This window comes from Lepidochelys olivacea (assembly GCF_965140295.1).
Source record: "Lepidochelys olivacea isolate rLepOli2 genome assembly, chromosome: 8".
NCBI lineage: Eukaryota > Metazoa > Chordata > Testudines > Cheloniidae > Lepidochelys > Lepidochelys olivacea.
The window spans coordinates 14,280,423-14,304,244 of NC_140418.1; the positions used below are offsets into that span (position 1 = coordinate 14,280,423).

General features: G+C 39.4%; 1 protein-coding gene across 4 annotated transcripts in view; it reads right to left on the bottom strand.

The window, feature by feature from the left end:
• Positions 1-23,822, bottom strand: part of RAPGEF6 (Rap guanine nucleotide exchange factor 6) — a 226,827-nt gene that overhangs the window by 63,345 nt on the left and 139,660 nt on the right. For all 4 annotated transcript variants that reach the window (XM_084637270.1, XM_084637269.1, XM_084637268.1 and 1 more), the window contains 5 exons: positions 4,244-4,424; positions 3,241-3,377; positions 2,378-2,536; positions 1,154-1,306; positions 434-598 (listed from right to left, as the gene is read on the bottom strand). In XM_084637270.1, coding sequence (XP_084493396.1) covers positions 434-598; positions 1,154-1,306; positions 2,378-2,536; positions 3,241-3,377; positions 4,244-4,424 — 795 coding nt within the window. The remainder of the gene's footprint in view (positions 1-433; positions 599-1,153; positions 1,307-2,377; positions 2,537-3,240; positions 3,378-4,243; positions 4,425-23,822) is intronic.

Genomic DNA, 23,822 nt, shown 5'->3' on the forward strand with positions numbered 1-23,822 from the left:
TGCTGTCATGAAAGCAACAGTGATATGCCCAGAAAATTATGGACACTTACTTGACCTGAATTACTGGCAAAAATGGGTCTTCTGAGAGGGCTGATTGTACCCAGAATATGAGAGAGTTGAAAATATTTGCTCTATGTGGAATTTGTGAACAATAGGTCTTGACTTAGATTTCAGATACACTGGCATTTACATATTAAGATCAGCATTTACACATTTTAGAGGCTATGATCTGGCATATCTGAATTTAGAATCAAAACTTACATGTGTGCAACTATGTGGAAGAATACCTTTTTATGCTACTGAAATATATTGCTATAAAAATATTTATTTTTAGATCATCATGGAACAGTCAGACTTTATCAGCACCACAAAAAAAGGTTAAAGATCGATAATATTTTCACCACAAAAGCTGGTCTGTTCATTTGACACCAACCTTATCCCTGAGGTTGTCCACTCTAAACCACTCTAGGAGTTTATCCCCAACTTCCAATGGGCTTGATAGAAATGTCCTATATGTTAAAAGGAAATCTTCTATATAAGTTGGGTCCACAATAGAATGTTCTTCTATTAAATGCATGATGAGTCGCTCTGGTGTTGCCTTAAAAATAGAAGTGCAAAAGGCTTTCAGGAAGTATCACACAGTATCATCACCCCAGTGATGATATCCAGGCTTTGAAGCATGCATAGTGCACCTTTTTTTTCAAATTAAACTGAGTGACTGATAAACTCTTAGAAAGAAAAAGTATCAGTGTGTTTAAGTTCAGTTCACATATTAAACATTTTGTAAGACTATGCACTATCTTGGCATTTATAATAGCATTTGGTTTGCACACACAATAACACTCCATCGATTTTTTAGTATGTTTTAAAATCCCTCTTCTAATCCAAGACAACACAGATTAATGCATGTAAAGACACTACCAGTGGTTTCTAACATAAAACCAGAAAATATGTACTGAATAGATCCTGCTTTATTAATAGGAAGCAGATTTTGTATTTATATAAAAATATAAATCCTTTCTAATCAACTCTCTATTGAGCTGTTGTAGGACAGACAAATGTGAATATCTGTTCCAGGTTCCCACTGTATTTTCTGACAAATTACATTTTTAGCGATTGACAGGTAGAATATTAAGTAAATAAATAAAATCACCTTAATAACTATATGTCCTTTCCTGGTTCCACTGCGATCTAGCTCTCTGTGCTCCTTTACCATAACAATTTCTCCTTCTTCCTCGACTTTATGAGTGTTTTTTTCCACATGGTTCAGAATCCGCCAGTAATCCTGCTGGGCTATACAAACAAACTGACCCAGAACAATATGGGGACAATTAATAAACCTGTAGTACATAAACACATCTCCACGCACTAAACCTGGGCAAACGTAATGCAATAGCGATAGCATACCATTTGACATCAGTCCAGTCCTGTCCAGTTCCACTAGATATTAAATTGTAAACAGAGTCCAAGTTAAATTGATAATCCCTCATACAGTACTACAAGTTACTGTGCAAAGACCAATCTTAAAAGAGAACTTAGCTTGTAAAAAGTGGAAATGGATATTTTCTGTTTAACTGTTCTTAAAGCATTTCAAACACACAGAAATACCATGACCTTAAGTGGTAAATAGCTACTTCAGCACAACACAGAAGTTCCTGTTTCTCAGATGATAGCAACATACAAGAAAATTGTTCCAAAATAAGAAGGGAGAACCGACAACTAAGGGCTTGTCTATATAGTGTTTTAGTTTGTACTAGAACAGTATGAATTCTAGTCCATACTAGCTTGTTGTGCACTAACTAGCGCGTGTGGACCCTGCTGGCCCACACCAAAAGTTCCCTAGTGTGTGTTAATGTAGCCCTGTAACTTGCACGAGGGAACTTTTAGTTAGGGTTGCCAACATTGCATTTCAAAAATAAGGGACTTTTTTTAGCATCCCTGTCCTTCCCTTTCTCCCGATATTGTTATCATAATTATTATTAATAATAATAATAATCAGTACTCACCTACAATCACCAGCGGTAATTCTTGCTGCTTTTTGCAGCACTCAGCAACTCCTGATCTTGTTGTACAGAGTGGAAAACATGCCTTTTAATAAGGGACTGTTGGCAATCCTACTTTTTCACATGTGCCTCAAGGGCCCACATGAGCCATTTAGTGCACTGGAATTTACACCCCTCTATTGCAGACTAACGCATTGTGTAGACAAGCCCTAACTTAACAGAGTGCCCACCCTTCCAAGTGTCTCACCCCCACCAAGTGCCAACTTCCTTCATTCTATTTCCGAAATAAATATCATTATGTTAGATGAAACCATATTATCTTTTTTATTAACCGTTTAAAATTGTGAGAAAATTATACACAGGTATAATCTTACCTGACAGTCATCTACTTTGGTCCTAACCACTCCATTCATGTACTGTTTATCCAAAGAAGGGGTAATCCCAAAACTATTTCCCATACAGAGACTTTCAGTTTTCCCATCTGGATGGCTGATTTCCACCGTGCCGTTTAAAATAACATACCAAGAATCAAGCTAGAATGAATTTTAAAAAAAGTATGGATCTCTCAGCAAGTTCTAATAAGAAAGATAATTCAATGCTTATCTCCCAGAAGTATTTACCCATGTAGTAGTAAATATGCTGTCATTACAATTTTGTAACATTTCATTCAATACAACATGTCAAGGACTGCTGTTTGCTGTCCACTGACTTGTAAGCAGTAAATGAAAGATGAGCCAAAATAAAAAAGCTTATTTCTAGCTCCACAATCTACCAAGTGCTAATAATTTCCAAATATTTGCATGTCCTGTTGCTACCCTTTTGACAACGAAGACTATGGCATGATACTATATTTTTTACATAGGCATTAAAACATGATCACTGGAAACTCAAATTTGCACAAGAGGAGAGTTGAGTTAAGCCAATGGGTAACAATTGCACCAGATCAAAAACATTTTTTAAAAGGTTACTTCAGAAAAGGGATATTATTTCGTGGACAGACAATTTTATTTTTTTACTGCTAGAAATGACCCATTCTTTTATGACATTATAAATACATTTTTGTAAAATAACCCCTATTAGGTAGCAGTACACAAATAAATTGTAATATACCAGATTACTGTTCAAGTACTATACATACAAATTGTTTAATGCTATTGTATGTCTAGATTTGAACATATTAATACCCAGAGTTTCAGTATAATACAGTGCTTAAATTATGTTATGTTCTATAACTTACTTCTTGTCCATCTTCAAGTATGATGGCTCCTGCTTGTTCTACCACTTCAAATATCATAACTGAACAAAGCTCTCTTCTTACAGACATGGTCATGTTTGCAAAGGCTGGGAGTTGATGCATAAATTCCAGTAATTGCTCTATTAGATAAAGGAAACATTGATTTGAAGACTGCAAGGCCTGTGCCTCTAAGGTACCATTACCCCCTGCAGGTATATTAAACCTCAGAGTTAAACTCACTGAAGGAATTGCTCAGTGGTATTTCAATCACTATTAGTGCCTGTGGCTAAATGAGCACAGCATGCATTTTACAATCAACATTAATAAAAGGAACCTGGCTTTTCAATCTTGATTGTGCTCTGATTGACTATTATGGCATCAAGCGTAAAATTATGATATCAAGCTAAGCGTAAAAGCACTTGAACTTCAAGCCTTTAGAAAAGTTATAAAGTATTTTTGCTGAATGATGATTGTAAGCTAGATAATATCAATAACATGAAATCATTTTTCAGTGTTCAGAGAAATAACCAGAGGAAAAGTATAAACTGTTTCAATTTTTATTTTAGTGTTAAACTAATGCCAACTTCAGCTTGGCGCTTGCAGAAATCTCTTTTTGACTCAAATTCCTTGGAACTTAAATTCAGCCTCTTTATACCGTGATAATATCAGCCCTGCCAAAAATTCAAAAACAAATTTGCCAGCTTCAGGTAGTTAAAATTACTCCCTCCTTACCCCCCACATTAGCAAACTGTAATCACCAAAGTATTTAGCATCTCAGTGCTAATATTTTCAAACACCTAATTTCTCATAATAAATATAAGAAGAGAATAATAGTCTAGTTTAGTTTATAAATTCTTTGGGACAACAAGAGTTGTAAAAAATCTCTGAAAAGCATCATCTATAGTTATAAGGCTATCTATTTATTAATAATTATGTACTTACAGAGATTTCAAAGAAGTCTTTATTATTTGAGTTATAAAATAGATCATATCAAGGTCTCTCTCACCAATGTCATCATCTGTTTTGTCTGCAGGTTCTTTTTCAAGGCACTCTCGTACAACATCTCGCCCCAGTAACGGATCTGAAGTTCTGTCAATATCTTCATCTTCTTCTTCTTCATCTTCAGAGTCCACAGGTGCTTCTGGGAGGCCTGTTAAATCTACATCTCCCATATCACTTTCTGTAGCCTGTAGAAAAGAAATGATCAGGCAGTAAATTCAATTTCTACACAGCTTTAACTGTTCATGGCCTAAGCTTATAGTCCCAGTCAGTTTATACCACAAAATGAAAAAGAATCCTTTGACCAATAATTATGAGCTACAAGTTATGATAGCTCAACATGTTTACCACTTGAATACTTAAGGAAAGATACTACAATGAGATTTACTACAGAAAATTACTACAGATTACAGAAAGACTGGTATAAATATCTATCTGGTGCATGTAAATGCATTTGTTTTTATATTTTATATAAAAAGCATACATAAGAGGACAGAGAAGTATTTTTTTCATAAATCAGGGATGACTATATATGTTGTCACTCATGAATTGTAGTCATCCCTGACTTAGGAAAACAAAAGTAGTATCTTGCACCATACATTCTCTATCTTTGTACATATATACAACCATTGCAATTTTATATGTTGCTGGTTGAACTTAAATTATCTAAATGATCTAAACCACAATTCATACAGGTCAGTTAGTTAGTTAGTTAGTATGTACACATTACGCCTCTGGCGTTTAGGGCAGTGACGAAGCTCCTCCACTCCTGTCTGTTTCTGGCAAGTATTTCAATGGGGCACAGCGGGGGAACCATTGAAAGATCATGCAGTGTAGTTGGAAGATAAAGTGCTGTTAGAAACCTAGGTAGTATAAGAAGCAAGGAGTTCTGTGGCACCTTATAGACTAACAGACGTATTGGAGCATAAGCTTTCGTGGATGAATTCCCACTTTGTCAGATGCATGTAGTATAGTTATTGTACAAGCTCAGCTTTGGATACCAGAGTTTAATTTCAGTTGTTCAACTAGAATCATAGAATATCAGGGTTGGAAGGGACCTCAGGAGGTCATCTAGTCCAACCCCCTGCTCAAAGCAGGACCAATCCCCAACTAAATCTATGACAGAAGAAGAGCAGGAGACACTGGAAATGGTTTAGTTAGGTCACAACTTTATTCCCAAATGTCTGGGAGTACCTGGCAGATAAAAGTAAGATAATTCCATAATCATTGTACTTATACTGGGGGATGAGGGGGTGAGCTGCTGTCCACTTTACCCATCATGGTCCCCAGCCAACCTACCACTGGGACCTGGCCACTCCCCATCCCCAAATGAAGGGGGGGGGGGCGCTATAAAAGAAGGGTGTTTGGCTCCCTGCCATACCAATCACAGGAGCCAAAAATCCCTCATTTTTGCTCCTTTAAAGACCACGTCCTTTAAGTCCTTTACCAATGCATTTAATCTGATCACTGTATCCCTTCCCTACAGAGCACCTGCACTGGACATCTGCAGCACTGTATACCTTCCCTACAGAGCACCTGCACTGGACATTGCAACATCATAGCCTAAGCCCCGTTTTATGTTTGCCCCCAAATAAGCCCCCAGTCTGATGTGGGGAAGGTGAAAAAACCATCTCCTTGGCCTATCTTGCAGGGAGGGAAAAACTCCTTCATAGACCGTCAGGAAAGGAGCGATTAGCATAACACCCACAGCAGATCATGACAAAACCTGGTATTTAACTACCACAATGGGTGGGAGGGTAGGTGCTGCTCCACCTGGTATTGGTAAAAGAGGGCTTTTCTTACACTGGAGTGGAACTAAATAATCCTGCGTCTCTTCTGGTCACCAGTGGGGATTGGAAAAATGGGTGACCATGGGATGCTGACCTGGTCTGAAGCTGCTGCAACAAGTCGCTTTGGTTCTCTAGCCTTTAAAGGGGTCACACCCTTTTCCTACAACACAGACAACGGCCCCCACCACTTCATGTGGGGTGAGGTCATTTGGTGTCCATTCAGTTTGCATATCTGCCCTCTCTCCCCTGTGTCTTCCTTGAAGCTATCTAGCCGTGTGCGGGCAACCCTCCCTCAGTTCCTTCTCTACCGCAGAGCCCCTTAGGGAGAATTCCAAAATCGAGGGGAGGAGGGCTGGTTGTGGAGCACCCATCAGGGGACACATCGCGAAGAATCATCGTTACTCACAAGGCGACTAACGTCCTCTTTTGTGATATGACTACATCTAATTTTTCCTGATTCTTGCAGTGAGCAACTTCCTCTTCTTCTTCAGTAGTGTCCCTATAGGTGCTCCACTGTCGGTGACTTCACAGCAGTATCCCCCAGGAAGGGCTGGGACTTGAGAGTTGAGTCTGTTATTACAGAGTACTGAGGAGCAGAAGATGGCATGGGAAGTTGCAAAAGTGTGGGCAGAAGCCCCAAACTCTGCAGACTGCTGAGACAGGGACATCTTTAAAGAATGCGACTGAGGTAGAAATTGACCTCATGGAGCGTGTACAGACTCTGGACAAAGGCAGCAGGTGGTGTCCTTGATAACAAAGGTTAATGCAACCTGAAACCCATTTGGATGGTCTTTGAGCTGATATCATGGAGCCTTTGGATTTTTCCATGAGGAATAGGAAGAGTTTAGAGAACTTCCTAAACTCCTTAGTCCTGTCCAAGTAGAATGCTAGTGCTCTTCTAACAGCTGCCATATCCAGAATTGCCTCCCTGTTGTCACTTTGTGGTTTTGGGAAAAAACAGGAAGATGGATCTGTTGATTCATATGGAAAGTGGAGGTAACTTTATGGAGAAACTTGGGATGCAGCCTCAAAATTACTTTGTCTTTAAAAAAGACCATGTATGGAGGGTGTGCCATCAGGGCCTCTATTTCTCCTATGTGCCTAGCTGAGGTGATGGCAATTAGAAATGCTGTCTTCATGGACAGGTGTAAAAGAGAGCAAATTGCCATGGGCTCAAAGGGAGAACTAATCAAAGCCCTGAGAACTTGGTTAAGATCCCAGGCTGGAGAGGGTGGTCTCACATGTTGGAAGAGATTCCCAGTGCCATAAGGAATCTACATGTCAGCAGGTGAGCGAACACGGAGTATTGTCTACCTGACAGTGGAAAGCCATTATGGCCACAAGATGTAACTTAAGGGAGCTGAGTGAGAGCTCTGATCTCTTGAGGTAAAATGTAGTCTAAAATCAGAGGGAGGGAAGACAAGGTTGGGGCTATGTGCTTAGAATGACACCAAACTTGGAATTGTTTCCATTTTCGTAGGTAAGTATGTCAAGCAGTCGACTTTTGGCTATGCAGCAACACATCTTTCTCCTCATCAGAGCATTCTGCCTCTAAGTCTTGGAACCAAGAAGGAGCCACGCCTGAAGGTGGAGGACCACAGGTTGGGGTGAAGGATCAGCTTGTCGCTTTGAGAGAGCAGGTGGGCAATGGCCCGAAGAGGAACTAGAGGACATTTTGCCATCTCAGTCAGGTAAGGAAACCAGACTTGCCTTGGCCAGTAGGGGGCAATCAGAATAATTCTGGCTTTCTCTCGTCCAACTTTCAACAGGACTTTGGACACGAGAGGAAACAGGGGAAAGGCATACAAGAAGTCCTTGTCCCATGGGAGGATGAGGGCATCTCCCAGCAAATGTTTCCCCAGGCTGGCCCTGGAGCAGTAACAAGGACATTTCTTATGTCTGTAAATAGCAAAGAGACCTGTAATCAGGGTTCCCCAAAGGGCAAATATGTCTTGTAACACTTCTGAGTTCAGTTCCCAATCGTGGTTGTGAGAAAAGTTCTGACTGAGACTGTCGGATGTCACATTCTGTGTCCCTGGCAGACAGGCAGCTGTGATGAGCACGTTGTGACGGATGCACCTATTTCAAAGTTTGAGTCCTTTGGTACAGAGGGAGAGAGATCTGGCACCCCCAGTGATTTATGTAAAACATACAGGTCACATTGTCCGTCATGACCTTCGTGTACATGTTCTTGATGAAAGGCAAAAAGACAGCCCTTAGCTCCCATGGAGGGTCACTTCTGTGGAAGACCACTTGCCTTGAACCTTGTGGTCATGTAAGTGAGCTCCCCAGCCTATTAAGGAGGCATCCATCATTAGAGTCACCGTCAGTGGCAGCTGCACAAAAGGAACACCTGCTTGGACTTTGGATGGGTCTTTCTATCAGTCCAGGGAGTGTTTTACTGCGCAGGGCAGTGATAGCAGTTTAGCTAATCTGTCCCTGTTTGGGAAATAGACAGAAGTGAGCCACATCTGAAGACACTGCACAAACATCTGAGCGTTTGGGGTGACAAAGGTACATTCTGCCCTGTGACCTAGCACCTGTGGACAGTTCCTGGCTGATGTTTGAGGGTTGGCCTGGGCTGTTTCTGTGAGACTTGTAAGGGTGGTGAGGCTGTGTAGTGGAGGAATGTTCCCATTTGTTCTGTGTCTAGGTTGGCAATAGCTACTGGATGGATAATCCCTATTATTCTAGCACAAATAACAGAAGCACCCAAATTAGTTTATCATAGGTAATCTAAAAATGTTATTATGAAACTGGAATGAGACACAAATGTCAACATAGTTTTGCTAGACAATACAATATTTTGGTCCCATTCACCAGTCATTTGAAAAAACATATATTGCTAAAACTGCATCAGTCAAGCTTTTTTTTTTAAGCATAGCTGTAATACATTGCTACTACAGCAGATTTTTTTCCTCTAACTACTGGTCAGTCCTACAAATCTTATATGGCTTCTTTCTTGGTATATTTTTAATAAAGATGTACCAAATTTTTGGAAGCCAATTGTTTTTCTATTCTCCATGCAGCATCTTTCTCAGTACTGGTAGATTCATTCATGTTTATTAGAGTTACTACAAAAAGTTTGTATGGAATCACATAACCAAAGTTATAGATCAACTCAATACAGTCTCTCAAAGCTAAATCTTGCCTAGAGATTATGTTGCATGCCCAGAAAGTCCAGTCACCTGTTGATATTCTTAAAAGGAATAAGAAATCGTATAATCACTGCCTTTATCTCTTCAAAACTTTACTTACCAAAAACAGACTAGGATTATCAGTAAAGACACCAGTAAACTGACCCCACACCATTTGATTAATGCTACAACAGTCTTGTAATGTGTAACATTAGCCAGGACCGGATGCCTACAGCAACAATTTTATTGCAATCAATGGATGCTGAGAAGTCAAACGAAACTGAGAGGAAGAGGGTAACATTGGCAATAGAAAACAAAATCATGCAAGCAGAAATATGTCCAGCTACATAATACAATTTTAGATGTACTATTTTGATAACTACATAAGATCATAGGCAAATGTGTCTACATACTTAATACTACTGAAATCTCAGTCACTTCTGCAAGCTTATTCCTATTTAGAATCACAGAAACGTAGGTCCAGAAGAGACCTCCAATGTAAGTTTAAAAATACAAACCTTCACGTTAAAGATGGATCCTCGAGTATGGCCCCAAGCCCCCAATTCTGCACAATTTCGCTTTTGCCTACAGATCTCAGTGGAGGTCTTGCAGGATGTTCAGAAACACAAATACAGTGTGAATGGCATAGAGTCAAGTGGATTGAGCCCCATAATCAGCTTTGTGGAATTTTCATGAAATGTAGCAAAAGTTTTCATGAGATCTCTCTATAAATGTGAAATGAAAACTGGTGTTTGGACCTTCCCCTGTAGCAACTGACAAAAGAGTAAAATGTTTGGATTGCAAAGGTCCAGATATGTGCTAGGTGCTACCCTAAACAAGGAGAGACATGGCCCCTCCTCTGAAGGACTTACACAAAGCATTGCTTTAGTGCATGAAAGCTAGAGAGTGAAACCAGCTAAAAGGAAAAATGAACCAGTTACCCTGGTTTTCATTGTCCAAGTTGAAAGAAACACAAAAAGGGTTAACGCTGAAAAGAACTGTTAACAGTGAGGGTAACTGACCATTGTAACAACTTGCCTGTTGATATGAAGGATTCTCCGATACTTGGAGTCTTTAAATCAAGGCTGGATGTCTTTCTAGAACTACTCTAGCTCAACCAAAAGTTATGTGCTTGAAGCAGGTGAGATTCTGGGGCTGTGCTATGGAAGAGGTCAGACTAGATGATCATAGTGGTCCCTTCTGGCCTTAAAATCTATAAATCTAAAGTATCTATCCAGACCCCTATGCTGAAGCAGGACCAAGTAAACTTAGACCATGCCTGACACATTTTTCCAATCTGTTCTTAAAAACCTCAGTTGACGGGGATTCCACACCCTCCCTTGGAAGCCTGTTCCACACCTTAACTATATTTATAGTTAGAAAGCTTTTCCTAATATCTAACTTAAATCTCCCTTGCTGAAGATTACCCATTATTTCTTTTCCTACCTTCAGCGGAGATGAAGAACAATTGATCACCACCTTCTTTATAACAGCCCTTATCATATTTGAAGACTTATCAGGTCCCTGCTCAGTTGTCTTTTCTCAAGAATAAGCATGTCCAGGTTTTTTAAACTTTCCTCACAGGTCAGATTTCTAAATCTTTTATCGTTTTGTTGCTTGCCTCTAGACTCTCTCCAATTTGTCATCATCTTTCCTAAACTGCGGTGCCCAGAATTGGAGACACTACTCCAGCTGATGCTTCCCCAGTGTCAAGCACAGCAGGACAATTACCTTGTGTGACTTTCATATGACACTCCTGTTAATACACACCAGAATGATATTAACCTTTTTAGCAAGTGCATCACATTGCTGACTCGATCAATTTGTGATCCACTATAAACTCCAGATCCCTTTCAACAGTACTATCACCTAGGCATTTATTCCCCATTTTGTAGTTGTACATTCGCTTTTTCCTTCCTAAGTGAAGTACTTTGCACTTGTCTTTACTGCATTTCATATTGTTTATTTCGTACCAATTCTTCAATTTGTCAAGGTTGCTTTGAATTCTAATCCTGTCCTCCAAAGCACTTGGTGTTTCAATGGAGATTATATACAATTTGCATTACGAAACTGAAGTGTTAAAAAAGTGAAATTACTTTTTCTATTACTGGTGCTTGAGCTATATTTGTAATAATCCTGGGGCTTTATGGCAGATCAAATCAGCTGAGCCAAGTACTGAAAAAGTAAAATTTCATTTGTTAGAAAAACAAAAAACAACCACCGCAGAGCAGAAAAATGCTTTAATTTGCCACAATGAGGAATAAAGTAAAGAATGTTGGGCTCCAAAGCTCTCAGTGACTATTCAATATATTTCCATTTTAAGACCATCTTCAGACAAGTTTTGTTGTAATAATTGAATCTAGAACCTGAAAGAGAGACTTTGGTGTTTGGGGAGCTAAAGTAAAGTTAGGGGAGCTAAAGTAAAGTTAAATATAAACTCAACAAAATTAGATGAACAGAACATTAAGCAACCCACACAAAGCAATGACAACCTGACTGAATTCAGTCAGAGTACCCAAGATATTATGTTTCATGTTGTTTTCTGTTAAAGGACTAAATAAAGGTGGTTAATTTTACACACATTGTGTGATTCTTTTACAACTAAAATGGAATAATCTAACATAAGGCTAGCGCTAGGAAGCTGCACATATCCATATTCTTAATCTACACATGGTGAATTCACCTCCCTGCCTCACACACACCTGGTCAGCAGTATCCTCTACATGTTGTGGACCTTCTCAGAGAAGACCAAGGTCTTTGCCCATCTCATGTTACAAGAGAATTAACACTCTGCTAAATTATTATTTGTATTAAGGCAATGACTCTGGTGGAGCACTGTGCTAGGGACTGTCCAAACACATAGTAAGAAATAGTCCCTTCCTCCAAGAGTTTGCAATCTAAATAGACAAGACAGACAAAGGGTTGAAGGGCACAGAGGTAAAGTGACTTCCCCAGATTCACACAGCAGTGGTAGAGGTGGGAGTCAAACCAGTCTCCCAAGTCCCAGTCTACTGCTCTATCCACTCAATCACACTGCCTGTAAAGTATTTATCAAAAGTAACATTCTGGTAAGGTAAGTACAAGACTATGGGTATGTAAGCTGAACAGAGAGTGAAATCCAAATGCTAATGAAAAAATACCAGTGGGATATGTTCCTAAGTAAATCTTTCAAGACAAAGTTCTCCATCATGTTGTGTCTAAACAGAGAAGTAAACTGAATATTGGCGAAGAACTGGTCTTCCTCAATCCAAAAGCCTACCAGGGAGGTAGGCATTGAGAAAGAGAGAGAGATAATATAATCCTGCACTTTAATTGTCCTTAACAATAAATTACAATATTGAAGATAAGGACAATGACTACTACATTATGTCTAACTGCTTGACTTCTAGACTCTGCTCAGGAACCTGGAACAAGTAACATAACTAAACTCTTGCATTATACCATTGTGCCACAACTGTTGCAGATCTGTGTTTCATTGGTACAAGTAAATAAGACTATTGCAAACCTCCTTGTTGATCAGATAATACAAGTGTGCAGATAAGGGAAGAAATCATCTTCATAGATTTATTAATTCCCTTTTTTCAAGCTGGAGCTTCATCCAGTTACGATCCTTGACTAAACTAGAGTGGTAAATAGCTAGGAAAGATCTAGGATTAAAGTCAAAAACACAAAATCATCAAAAATTATAAAGATCATTCACTGCACTGCCCTTGAAAGACTGTGTGGTAGGAATACTTTTTATGTTTTGGAAGACTGAACATTGATTTACATTACAAGGAATAATTTTGATTGATTACATCACAATCAGTTGTAATATCTTCCTATTCCTAGAACAAAGCATTGTGGTGAGCAATATCAACGTATTACATTAAATGCTAACCTCTTAATATAAATATTAGGGCTGTCAAGCGATTAAAAAAAGTATCGTGCCATTAATCGCACTGTTAAACAATAATGGATTACCATTAATTTAAATATTTTTCGATGTTTTTTCTACATTTTAAAATATATTGATTTCAATTACAACTTGGAATACAAAGTGTACAGTGCTCACTTTATATTTATTTTTGATAACAGTTATTTGCAATGTAACAAAAGAAATAGTATTTTTTCAATTCCCCTAACACAAGTACTGTAGTGCAATCTCTTTATCATGAAAGTTGAACTTACAAACATAGAATTATGTACAAAAAACCTGCATTCCATTCAAAAATAAAACATTGTAAAATTTTAGAGCCTGCAAGTCCACTCAGTCCTACTTCTTGTTCAGCCGATCGCTCAGACTAACAAGTTGGTTTACTTTTGCAGGAGATAATGCTGCCCGCTTCTTGTTTACAATGTCACCTGAAAGTGAGAAAGTGGTACTGCTGCAGCCAGCGTCACAAGATATTTACATGCCGCAGGCGCTAAAGATTCATTTGTCCCTTCAGGCTTCAACCACCATTCCAGGGGACATGCGTCCATGCTGATAATGGGTTCTGCTCAATAACAATCCAAAGCAGTGCGGACCGACGCATGTTCATTTTCATTATCTGAGTCAGATGCCACCAGCAGAAGGTTGATTTTCTTTTTTGGTGGTTCGGGTTCTGTAGTTTCTGCATCTGAGTGTTGCTCTTTTAAAACTTCTGAAAGCATGTCCGCACTTCGTCCCTCTCAGATTTTGGAAGGCACTTAAAATTCTTAAATCTTGGGTCAAGTGCTGTAGCTATCTTTAGAAATCTCACATTGGTACCTTCTTTGCATTTTGTCAAATCTAGAGTGAAAGTGTTCTTAAAATGAACATGTGCTGTGTCACCATCCAAGACTGCTAAAACATGAAATATATGGCAGAATGTGGGTAAAACAGAGCAGGGGACATACAATTCTCCCCTAAGGAGTTCAGTCACAAATTTAATTGACACATTTTTTTAAACGAGCATCGTCAGCATGGAAGCATGTCCTCTGGAATGGTGGCTGAAGCATGAGGGGGCATACGAATGTTTAGCATATCTGACATATAAATACCTTGCAATGCAGGCTACAAAAGTGCCATGCAAATGCCTGTTCTCACTTTCTGGTGACATTGTAAATAAGAAGAGGGCAGCATTATCTTCTGTAAATGGAAACAAACTTGTTTGTCTTAACGATGAAGTGAGCTGTACCTCACGAAAGCTTATGCTCAAATAAATTGGTTAGTCTCTAAGGTGCCACTAGTACTCCTTTTCTTTTTGCGAATACAGACTAACACGGCTGCTACTCTGAAACCTACTTCATATTACATCACTTTACTAGCTTATGTAGCTCACATAAACTCAGAGGTGGGCAAACTTTTTGGCCTGAGGGCCAAATCTGGATATGGAAATTGTATGGTGGGCCATAAATGCTCATGAAATTGGGGGTTGGGTGTAGGAGGGGGTGAGGACTCCAGCTGGGGGTGCGGGCTCTGGGGTAAGGTCAAAAATGAGGAGTTCAGGGTGCGGAAAGGGGCGCTGGGCTGGGGCAGGAGGTTGGGGTGTGGGCTCTAGCTGGGGGTGCAGGCTCTGGGGAGGGGCTGAAAATGAGGGGATGGGGGTGCACGAGGGTGCTCCGGGCTGGGACCAAGGGGTTCGGAGGGCAGGAGGGGAACCGGGCTGGGGCAGGGGCACAGGAGGGGTTCAGAGTGCAGGTTTCGGGTGGTGCTTACCTCAAGCAGCTCCTGGAGGCAGCGGCATGTCCCTCCTCCAGCTCCTAAACAGAGGGGCAGCCAGGTGGCTCTGCATGCTGCCCCATCCCCAGGCACCACCCCTGCAGCTCCCATTGGCCATGGTTCCAGGCCAATTGGAGCTGCGGGGGCAGCACTTGGGGCAGGAGCAGCGTGTGGAGCCCCCGGCTGCCCCTACGCATAGGAGCCGGAGGGAGGACACTCTTCTGTTTTCAGGAGCCGTGCGGCACCGCAGCACATGCAGAGAGGGAGGCAAGCCCCCAACCCCGCTCCCTGGCTGAAGCTCCTGAGCAGGGAAAGCCCCGGACTCTGCTCCCCAGCGGGAGCCTGACGGATGGATTAAAATGTCTGAAGGGCCGGATGTGGCCCCTGGGCTGCAGTTTGCCCACCCCTGCATTAACTGCTTTGGAATAAAGCTCAAGTGCAAACTGTGTTTGGAGAGAGTCTCAGCAGCACAGTACCTTATTCAATGATTTCCAACCTTTCTACAGCTAAATAGCCTGAATTTTTATTGTGTTTTTCAATCATAGCAATACAGATTGTGGACCTCACTTCCCAGTTTGACAAGCTCAAGCTAAAATACTAAAGCTTAAGCATATATGCATAATAAGGGGAGGAGAGTTTTTTGTTTCTGATTTAGGTGACAATCAGCCAATCAAAGACATGCAACCCTTCTTTCTACAAGCAAAAGAAAGAAGTGCTAGATTGTATCCAGCCGCTTCAGGAATGCATAAGGGGAAGGGACAAGAAGCAATCACCTCCCAGACCTCTGAGCAATATAGATATGACAACAGTCCATGCAGACCCAGTCTGAAACTGCCCCAGCAAGTCACTCCGGCTCTCTAGGGTGACAAGTTTTCCTACAAGCCAGACAATGGCCCCCCACCACTTAATGGGCGGTGAGGTCATTCCCCAAGGGTAAAAGTGAACTTTCTTTTATTATGCCCTAGTTTACTATGCCGGTGAACAAATAATTACCTGTGAAATAATAGATGGTTCTTAAACTGTGTCCCAAGGACCACTTGCAGATGGCCCACAAAGTGTTCACAGGTTACATAGTGATGGGAGAAAACCTGGGGGCTTTGGACAGCACACATTGAGCTATCTGTAGAAACAGCTGTTCCTGCTGCCAAGAATGATATCACAGCTGTTTCTACTGTCCATTATTACTAACACTGTCAACTTTGAAAAATAAATAAATCAGTGGATTTAACAATTAATCAAGGAATTTTAATTAATAGAATGTGTACCGGTTGCATAGCTTTGAGCACATTTACATGATAAATATGGAATTATTTAATTTCTGATACATAGAGTGGCAATAATGAGTCAAAATGTCACCATCCCTTGATAACCAGCAGAATGCAATCACTGACTCAGCTCCACAAAACCATTACACAAATAAGGACTTGCAGGATGAGAGTTGGAGGGGCGGGGAACCCTATTAACAAACTAGCCTTTACCTGAGAGACAGAGGGAGGGAGGGAGAGAGAGAGAGGGAGGGAGAGGAGGCGGGGGGTGGGGGGGTGGAGAGGGAGAGCCTGAGTAAAATGATGGGCATTACACACCATGTCTGGAAGGTCAAACTCTAATTCCAACAGACAGCAAACATTAGTTTTCAGTTTTCAAATTTTACATAATACAAGCACAACCCTGTAATTACACATATTTATATACAAAATGTACAAACAACAAGGCGACAAAACTGCATTTGCAAAAAGCTATGGCCTTCGGATTGACCTATGTTGTAGATCTGAAAGACTCTTAAGAGCTAAACTGTTTAGTACTTTAAACAGACTAATATTTACTCCTTAAGAAAATAAAACGCATCAGTATCACAAACCAGCACCAAAATAAAAATAGCAACTTAATCTACTCTATGAATGATTTAACATTTCATTTCATATTAAGTAGAACTACTGTAAGAGCAAAGAACAGACAGCCAAACAATTCTAAGCACATGTCAATTACAAAAAGGTCAGCAGTTGTCACCTTGTTTACCATTGTGGATGAACATTAATTATTAACCAACACTAGATCAATAAAAAGAACAGCCTCCAAGTCCAAACTGCACATAAATTAGTTGAAGGGATGTATTTATTTTGTTTTTTTTAACAGAAGCTAGCCTATTCCAGGGAAATAGTCTAAGAGGAATGAAGAAATGGCCTTGCCGACAATCTCCTTAATTCACAATAGTATTACGGAATAGTGTGCCCTCCTTTAGGCCTGATTTTTTTTTAAATTCACACTCAAATCCTCTTAAAAACATATAGGCATCATCAGTATGTCACAATAAACTTTTGGAACTTTTAACTCTTATAAAACATTTAAGTTACAAAGGAAACCTAATATTATTAAGACAAAATATACTTCAGGGGCATGTAGAGCTATTTAGGACCAAAGTTTCATCTGTCTGAAAACATATAACAATGTGTTCCACTCACCAAATTCACCAAAGGGAAAAGAACACAGCTTCAGTCACTACCACTATACAGCAGAGATATTTAAAGTTTAAATGAAAACGAGAGGTATGTCAACTCAGTTGGCAATGAGAAAGCAACATAGGTAGCACAAGTTAACAACCAGCTCTATTCTCTGAAATGCTGACAGTATTCCTGGCAAGAAGGGAAGTATTACACCAAAGCTGTGATCTCGTGGTCCTCAAGAACCAAGGTAAAACCCAATAATATTTTAACTATTAAGAAGTTATAAACTATGGATAGTAAAATTATAGAAATGTAACACTATAAGTACCTGACCTTTTTTTCAAAGGGAGGCTAAATTAAGATGGATAGTATGTACGTATGGCAAAACTAAATGGATAGCAGGAAGGTAAATCAAGATTTGACAATCAATAATAGTGTGGCAGCCAACAAAGGCACTGCAAGATCTTACAACTGATACATAAAACCGTTATTAAGCTAGGATCAAGACCCTTTTCCCCAAAGGCGACAGGAATCAGCTGGGTGTCCTTGAGGAAGTCATTATATTCTTGACTATTTAACTTCCCCTGTTTCTATCTAAACTGCAAAATTTTGCAAAAAGCACTCCAGTGCACTTACAGTAACGGGTGCAAGTTTTAAGATAAAATTTAAAAACTGCCACTTCATGCAAAATAAATACATTTCAATTAATAGTTTTGAATTAAATTAACCAATGTATTTTCTTGATCTTAAAAACAGCATGCTGCAATCTGTTGACAAACACAGTTTCTGTAGCACTCCAAGCAAGTCAAAACTTATAGACTCATGAATAGCTATAGATGCAGAGGGCCAGCTCCTTGACTCTTCTTAAGCTCCCTTTGTGCCGCTTCAGCAGCTCTAAACAGACTTAAAGTTTGTCTTCACTACCAGGGTAAGTCGACCAAAGTTACGCTATAGCTGGAATCGACGTAGCTTAGGTCGATTTACCACGGTGTCTTCACTGTGTTGTGTCCACAGGGGAAACTCTCCCGTCAACTTATATTACTCTTCTTGGAGAGGTAGTCAGAGTCGACCGGAGTCTGCCATCGATTTAGCGGGTCTTCACTAGACCTGCTAAAATCGACACCCGCTGCATTGATTGCTGTCATAAATATAAAGGGAAGGGTAAACACCTTTAAAATCCCTCCTGGCCAGAGAAAAAACCCTTTCACCTGTAAAGGGTTAAGAAGCTAGGATAACCTTGCTGGCACCTGACCAAAATGACCAATGAGGAGACAAGATACTTTCAAAGCTGGAGGGGGGAGAAACAAAGGTTCTCTCTGTCTGTGTGATGCTTTTGCCGACAACAAAAAAAGAATGGAGTCTTAGAACTTAGTAAGTAATCTAGCTAGATATGCGTTAGATTCTGTTTTGTTTAAATGGCTGAGAAAATGCGCTGTGCTGAATGGAATGTATATTCTTGTTTTTGTGTCTTTTTGTAACTTAAGGTTTTGCCTAGAGGGATTCTCTATGTTTTGGATCTGATTACCCTGTAAGATATTTACCATCCTGATTTTACAGAGGTAATTCTTTTACTTTTTCTTCAATTAAAATTCTTCTTTTAAGAACCTGATTGCTTTTTCATTGTTCTTAAGATCCAAGGGTTTGGGTCTGTGTTCACCTCTGCAAATTGGGGAGGATTTTTATCAAGCCTTCCCCAGGAAAGGGGGTCTAGGGTTTGGGGAGGATTTTGGGGGGAAAGACGTTTCCAAGCGGGCTCTTTCCCTGTTATATATTTGTTAGACGCTTGGTGGTGACAGCAATAAAGTCCAAGGGCAAAAGATAAAATAGTTTGTACCTTGGGGAAGTTTTAACCTAAGCTGGTAAAAATAAGCTTAGGGGGTTTTCATGCAGGTCCCCACATCTGTACCCTAGAGTTCAGAGTGGGGAAGGAACCTTGACAATTGCAGCAGCGTCAATCTCCCCGGTAGTGAAGTTACCGAAAGAGGGTAACTGATGATTCCTGTAGTGTAGGGGTTGTTTCAGGGTGGGCTGGGGACAGGCAGGGTGTTTGTCAGGGATAGGAACGGGCAGAGTTGGAGCACAACATGCTCCAGTAATCCTTCTTGGCAGATCAGCTCCTTGAGGGCTATTACTTGCCAGTGTGTGTAAGTGCAGCCCTGAGATGACCCAAACTTGGGCCAGTTCAACATCTAGCAGGTCCCTGAATTTGGGGAAGAACCATAAACAATGCCTACCTCCTCAAGTGCAGTGTTTTGCTCCAGATCTAACCCTATCTCTTTATCTAGAGAGAGAGATATTCTAATACTCTAGGAGGCATTCATATAATGTCACTGGTTTTGTTTTCATGTTCTGTTAGAATAAAATATTCACTGCATTGATTAAACAAAACTACAATAGTGAAGTCTGAAATTACAGCAAAAGCAATTAATAAAACCAAACTTTTTAAACAAAGTCAAGGTGTTTGAGTGAACTACCCTGTGGCTGTGTGAACTCTTCCCTGCACAAGTGAAAAGCTGCTTGTGAACTGTACCCTGAAGTTTCTTCCACAGATACTGGAAATTAGTTGAGCCATACTTGTTCGCTTAGAGGATCAAATGGGTTAGGTTTGAGATTAAATGTGATTATTTCACACAGCTCTGCTTAACTCTTTGCTAGGGAAGCATTACAAGAAATGAAACACTGAGTTTTATCCATAAGAGAAAGAAAATATCTGGCTTAAAGTTGACCATCTGATGGGTCTTATTGCTACTATGAAACCATTTATACATATAAAATGAGAACACAGTCAGCTGTGGTCATTCACTTGATGTTATAGACACAGGCACAACACCATGGACAGTCAGTTTGAAAGCTCTGTCTACATTTGTTGTTCTAGCAATGATGCGGGGAAGTCTTAGATTACTTATTTTCATTTGTTTGTGAAATCAATTAAGAGTTTAATGCTATACAGTTAGAGACATTCTCATAGACAGCAATAATTTTCTGCTGATCTAGAATGCAACAGGGGAGTGTTTTTTTTCCTGTTTAACATCCTGGAGAGAGAAACAGCTGGGACGAGCAAAACTCCTTTTCAACACTATAGCATGGAGAAATCTAAACCATGTTAACAAAACTTGCAAAAGAGGTAACAAAACTTTCCACTGTTCTCAATCTCCACTTCTTATCCTCTTCTGACCTCTACTTCTGTCATTAGCATCACACCAACCGTCGGAAAGAAATGAAAGACATTCTATAAACAAGTTTAAGGTTCTATTAATTCAAATGTTTCATTTCAAGCTTAGGTCACCTTAATCAAACTTTTTGTGTTCAAAACACTATTCTTCTTTTGCTGATGTTAGTTTTGTTGCTGAACTTAAAATGCTACCTCTAGTACACATGGAAGAAGTTTAGTATTCACAAGAAACTAAACTGATTGCCAAAGCCCAATATTATTTTACCAAATATTTTCAGAGTACAAGTTTGTTAAAATAAATTGTTTTCTTCATAGTCGCTCAACCAATACAGTATCTTCATATTTTGTATTTATTGTTTTTAAAAGAAACCCTTAGAACTCCCTAACTTAAACTCTTAAATTGGTTACCATCTTTGCATGATAACTATTAAACTACTGCCAACATTTTAAATAATGAAAACAAGAGATTCTTTATAATGTCAAGACACTATCCCATACTATATGAGCATTGTGCACAGATGGCTGCATTACAAAATATTATGCAATGCTACATCATGAAAATATTATGCAATATTATATTCATACATCAGTAGAATTTTATAAAAACAGTGAAAATATTTTTAAGGGTTTATAAATTTAAGTTGGAATGATCAAACTGCCTACCATCTCTGCAAAGAGAACCAGAATCTCGATAGACATTTCTATGTTTATAATACCTACAAGAAACTGGCCAACTAAAAATACATATGTAAAGAAGATGTGAACATATCTGATACAAATTAAAATAAAACCCAAGTGCGGACATTTTGTTTTCTGCTCACTCTCACCCTTTGTCTGTTGCTTGTCTTCCTAGACTGTAAGGCCCAGAACCTCAAAGGTATGTAGGCCCCTAACTCCCAATGAAATCAATGGGAGTTAGGTGCCAAAAAATCTTTCAGGATCTAGTCCTAAGTGCTTTGGGGACAGGACTGTATCATCCTATATAGGCGCACAGTGCTATAGTTAAAACACTATGGGATCCACCACAACACAGAAAAACAAAAATAATGATTCCAGTCATCCCTATCTGTAGGTTAAACCCACAGGAGAGAGGGAGAAAAATAGTTCTGTGACGGGATGGAGTATACTCCCAGTAGATAATCCACATGGTACATATCCAAAATGTCAGACTCTTAAGGGAATTACAAGAGGCCTAGGCCTCCAAACCACCATGCCCTCCAGCAGTGTGGGCTCCCTCAGGATCGGATAATACAGCCTGAGAATACATTATCTTGTCTGAAGTATCTCTGTAGGGACAGATGATGATGTGACACTACTCTGGCCTGCCTATTCCAGCCTACAAGGTTCCTGGATTCAGATGCCCTCTCTAGGGTCTGGAGTGGGTGGAATGGTGTCACAGAGGATCATTTTCATGCAGGAAGGGTGATCTCTACATAGAGAGCCCCCACTCTCTGCTTGGATGTGACAGGGTAATCTGGACTGATTAATAAAATTAATAAATTAATATACAAAAACAGTTTCCATACTAACGCTTTAGCTGAGTATGCTACTCAATTATTAATTCCTGTATTATTCTAACATATAACTTTCTATTTACCAAACAGATTCTTTTAGAAAATTTTCATAACTTAGATGATATATGTTAATCTACAAACTAGGGCTGTCAAGCGATTTAAAAAATTGTGATTAATTGCGCTGTTAACAACAAAATACCATTTATATAAATATTGTTGGATGTTTTCCACATTTTCAAATATATTGATTTCAATTACAACAGAGAATACAAAGTGTACAGTGCTCACTTTATTTCAAATATTTGCATTGTAAAAAGAAACAGTATTTCAATTCACTTAATAAAAGTACTGTAGTGCAATCCCTGTCATTAAAGTTGAACTTACAAATGTAGAATTATGTACAAGAAATAACTGCATTCAAAAATAAAACAATGTAAAACTTTAGAGCCTACAGGTCCACTCAGTCCTACTTCATGTTCAGCCAATCGCTCAGACAAACAAGTTTGTTTACATTTGCAGGAGATAATGCTGCCCGCTTCTTGTTTACAGTGTCACCTGAAAGTGAGAACAGGCGCTTCAAATGGTACTGTTTCAACTGGTGTTGTAAGGTATTTATGTGTCAGATGCGCTAAAGATTCATATGTCTCTTCATGCTTCAACCACAATTCCAGGGGATATGCGTACATGCTGATGATGGGTTCTGCTCAATAACAATCCAAAGCAGTGCGGACCAACGCATGTTCATTTTCATTATCTGAGTCAGATGCCACCAGCAGAAGGTTGATTTTCTTTTTTGGTGGTTCGGGTTCTGTAGTTTCTGCATCTGAGTGTTGCTCTTTTAAAACTTCTGAAAGCATGTCCACACCTCGTCCCTCTCAGATTTTGGAAGGTGCTTCAGATTCTTAAACCTTGGGTCAAGTGCTGTAGCTATCTTTACAAATCTCACATTGGTACATTCTTTGTGTTATGTCAAATCTGCAGTGAAAGCGTGTCCTCTGGAATGGTGGCTGAAGCATGAAGGGGCATACGAATGTTTAGCATATCTGACATGTATATACCTTGCAATGCTGGCTACAAAAGTGCCATGCGAATGTCTGTTTTCACTTTCAGGTGCATTGTAAATCAGAAGCGGGCAACATTATCTCCTGCAAATGTAAACAAACTTGTTTGTCTTAGCGATGGGCTGCACAGGAAGTAGGACTAAGTGGCCTTTTAGGTTCTAAGTTTGACATTGTTTTGTTTTAGAGTACTGTTATGTAAGGAAAAAAAAAAATCTAGATTTGTAAGTTGCGCTTTAACGACAAAGAGATTGCACTACAGTACTTGCATGAGGTGAATTGAAAAATACTATTTCTTTTTTTTATCATTTTCACAGTGCAAATATTTGTAATAAGAATAATATAAAGTGAGCACTGTAAACTTTGTATTCTATGTTGTAATTGAAATCAATATATTTGAAAATGTAGAAAAACATCCAAAATATTTAATAAATGTCAATTGGTATTCTATTGTTTAACAGTGTGATTAAAACTGCAATTAATCGTGATTAATTTTTTTTAATCGCGATTAATTTTTTTGAGTTAATCATGCTAGTTAACTGCGGCCCTACTACAAACATGACATTTCAAATTGATTTCTGTTGATAATTTTCTTAACAGACTAAATGCATGTGATGTATATAGAGCAACCTGTAATGATTTTATAACACTATTTCTTGGCTCGATTACTGGGATGGTGCTTTCTGTACGAATATTTTTGTTTAAGTACTTCTCACTAGGGGGATGTATAGGATGGGTTGGGCAAGGAGGAGGAGATGGAACTAGAGTGTCACCTATCAACTTCCACTTAAAAGGTATTCAGGGCTAAT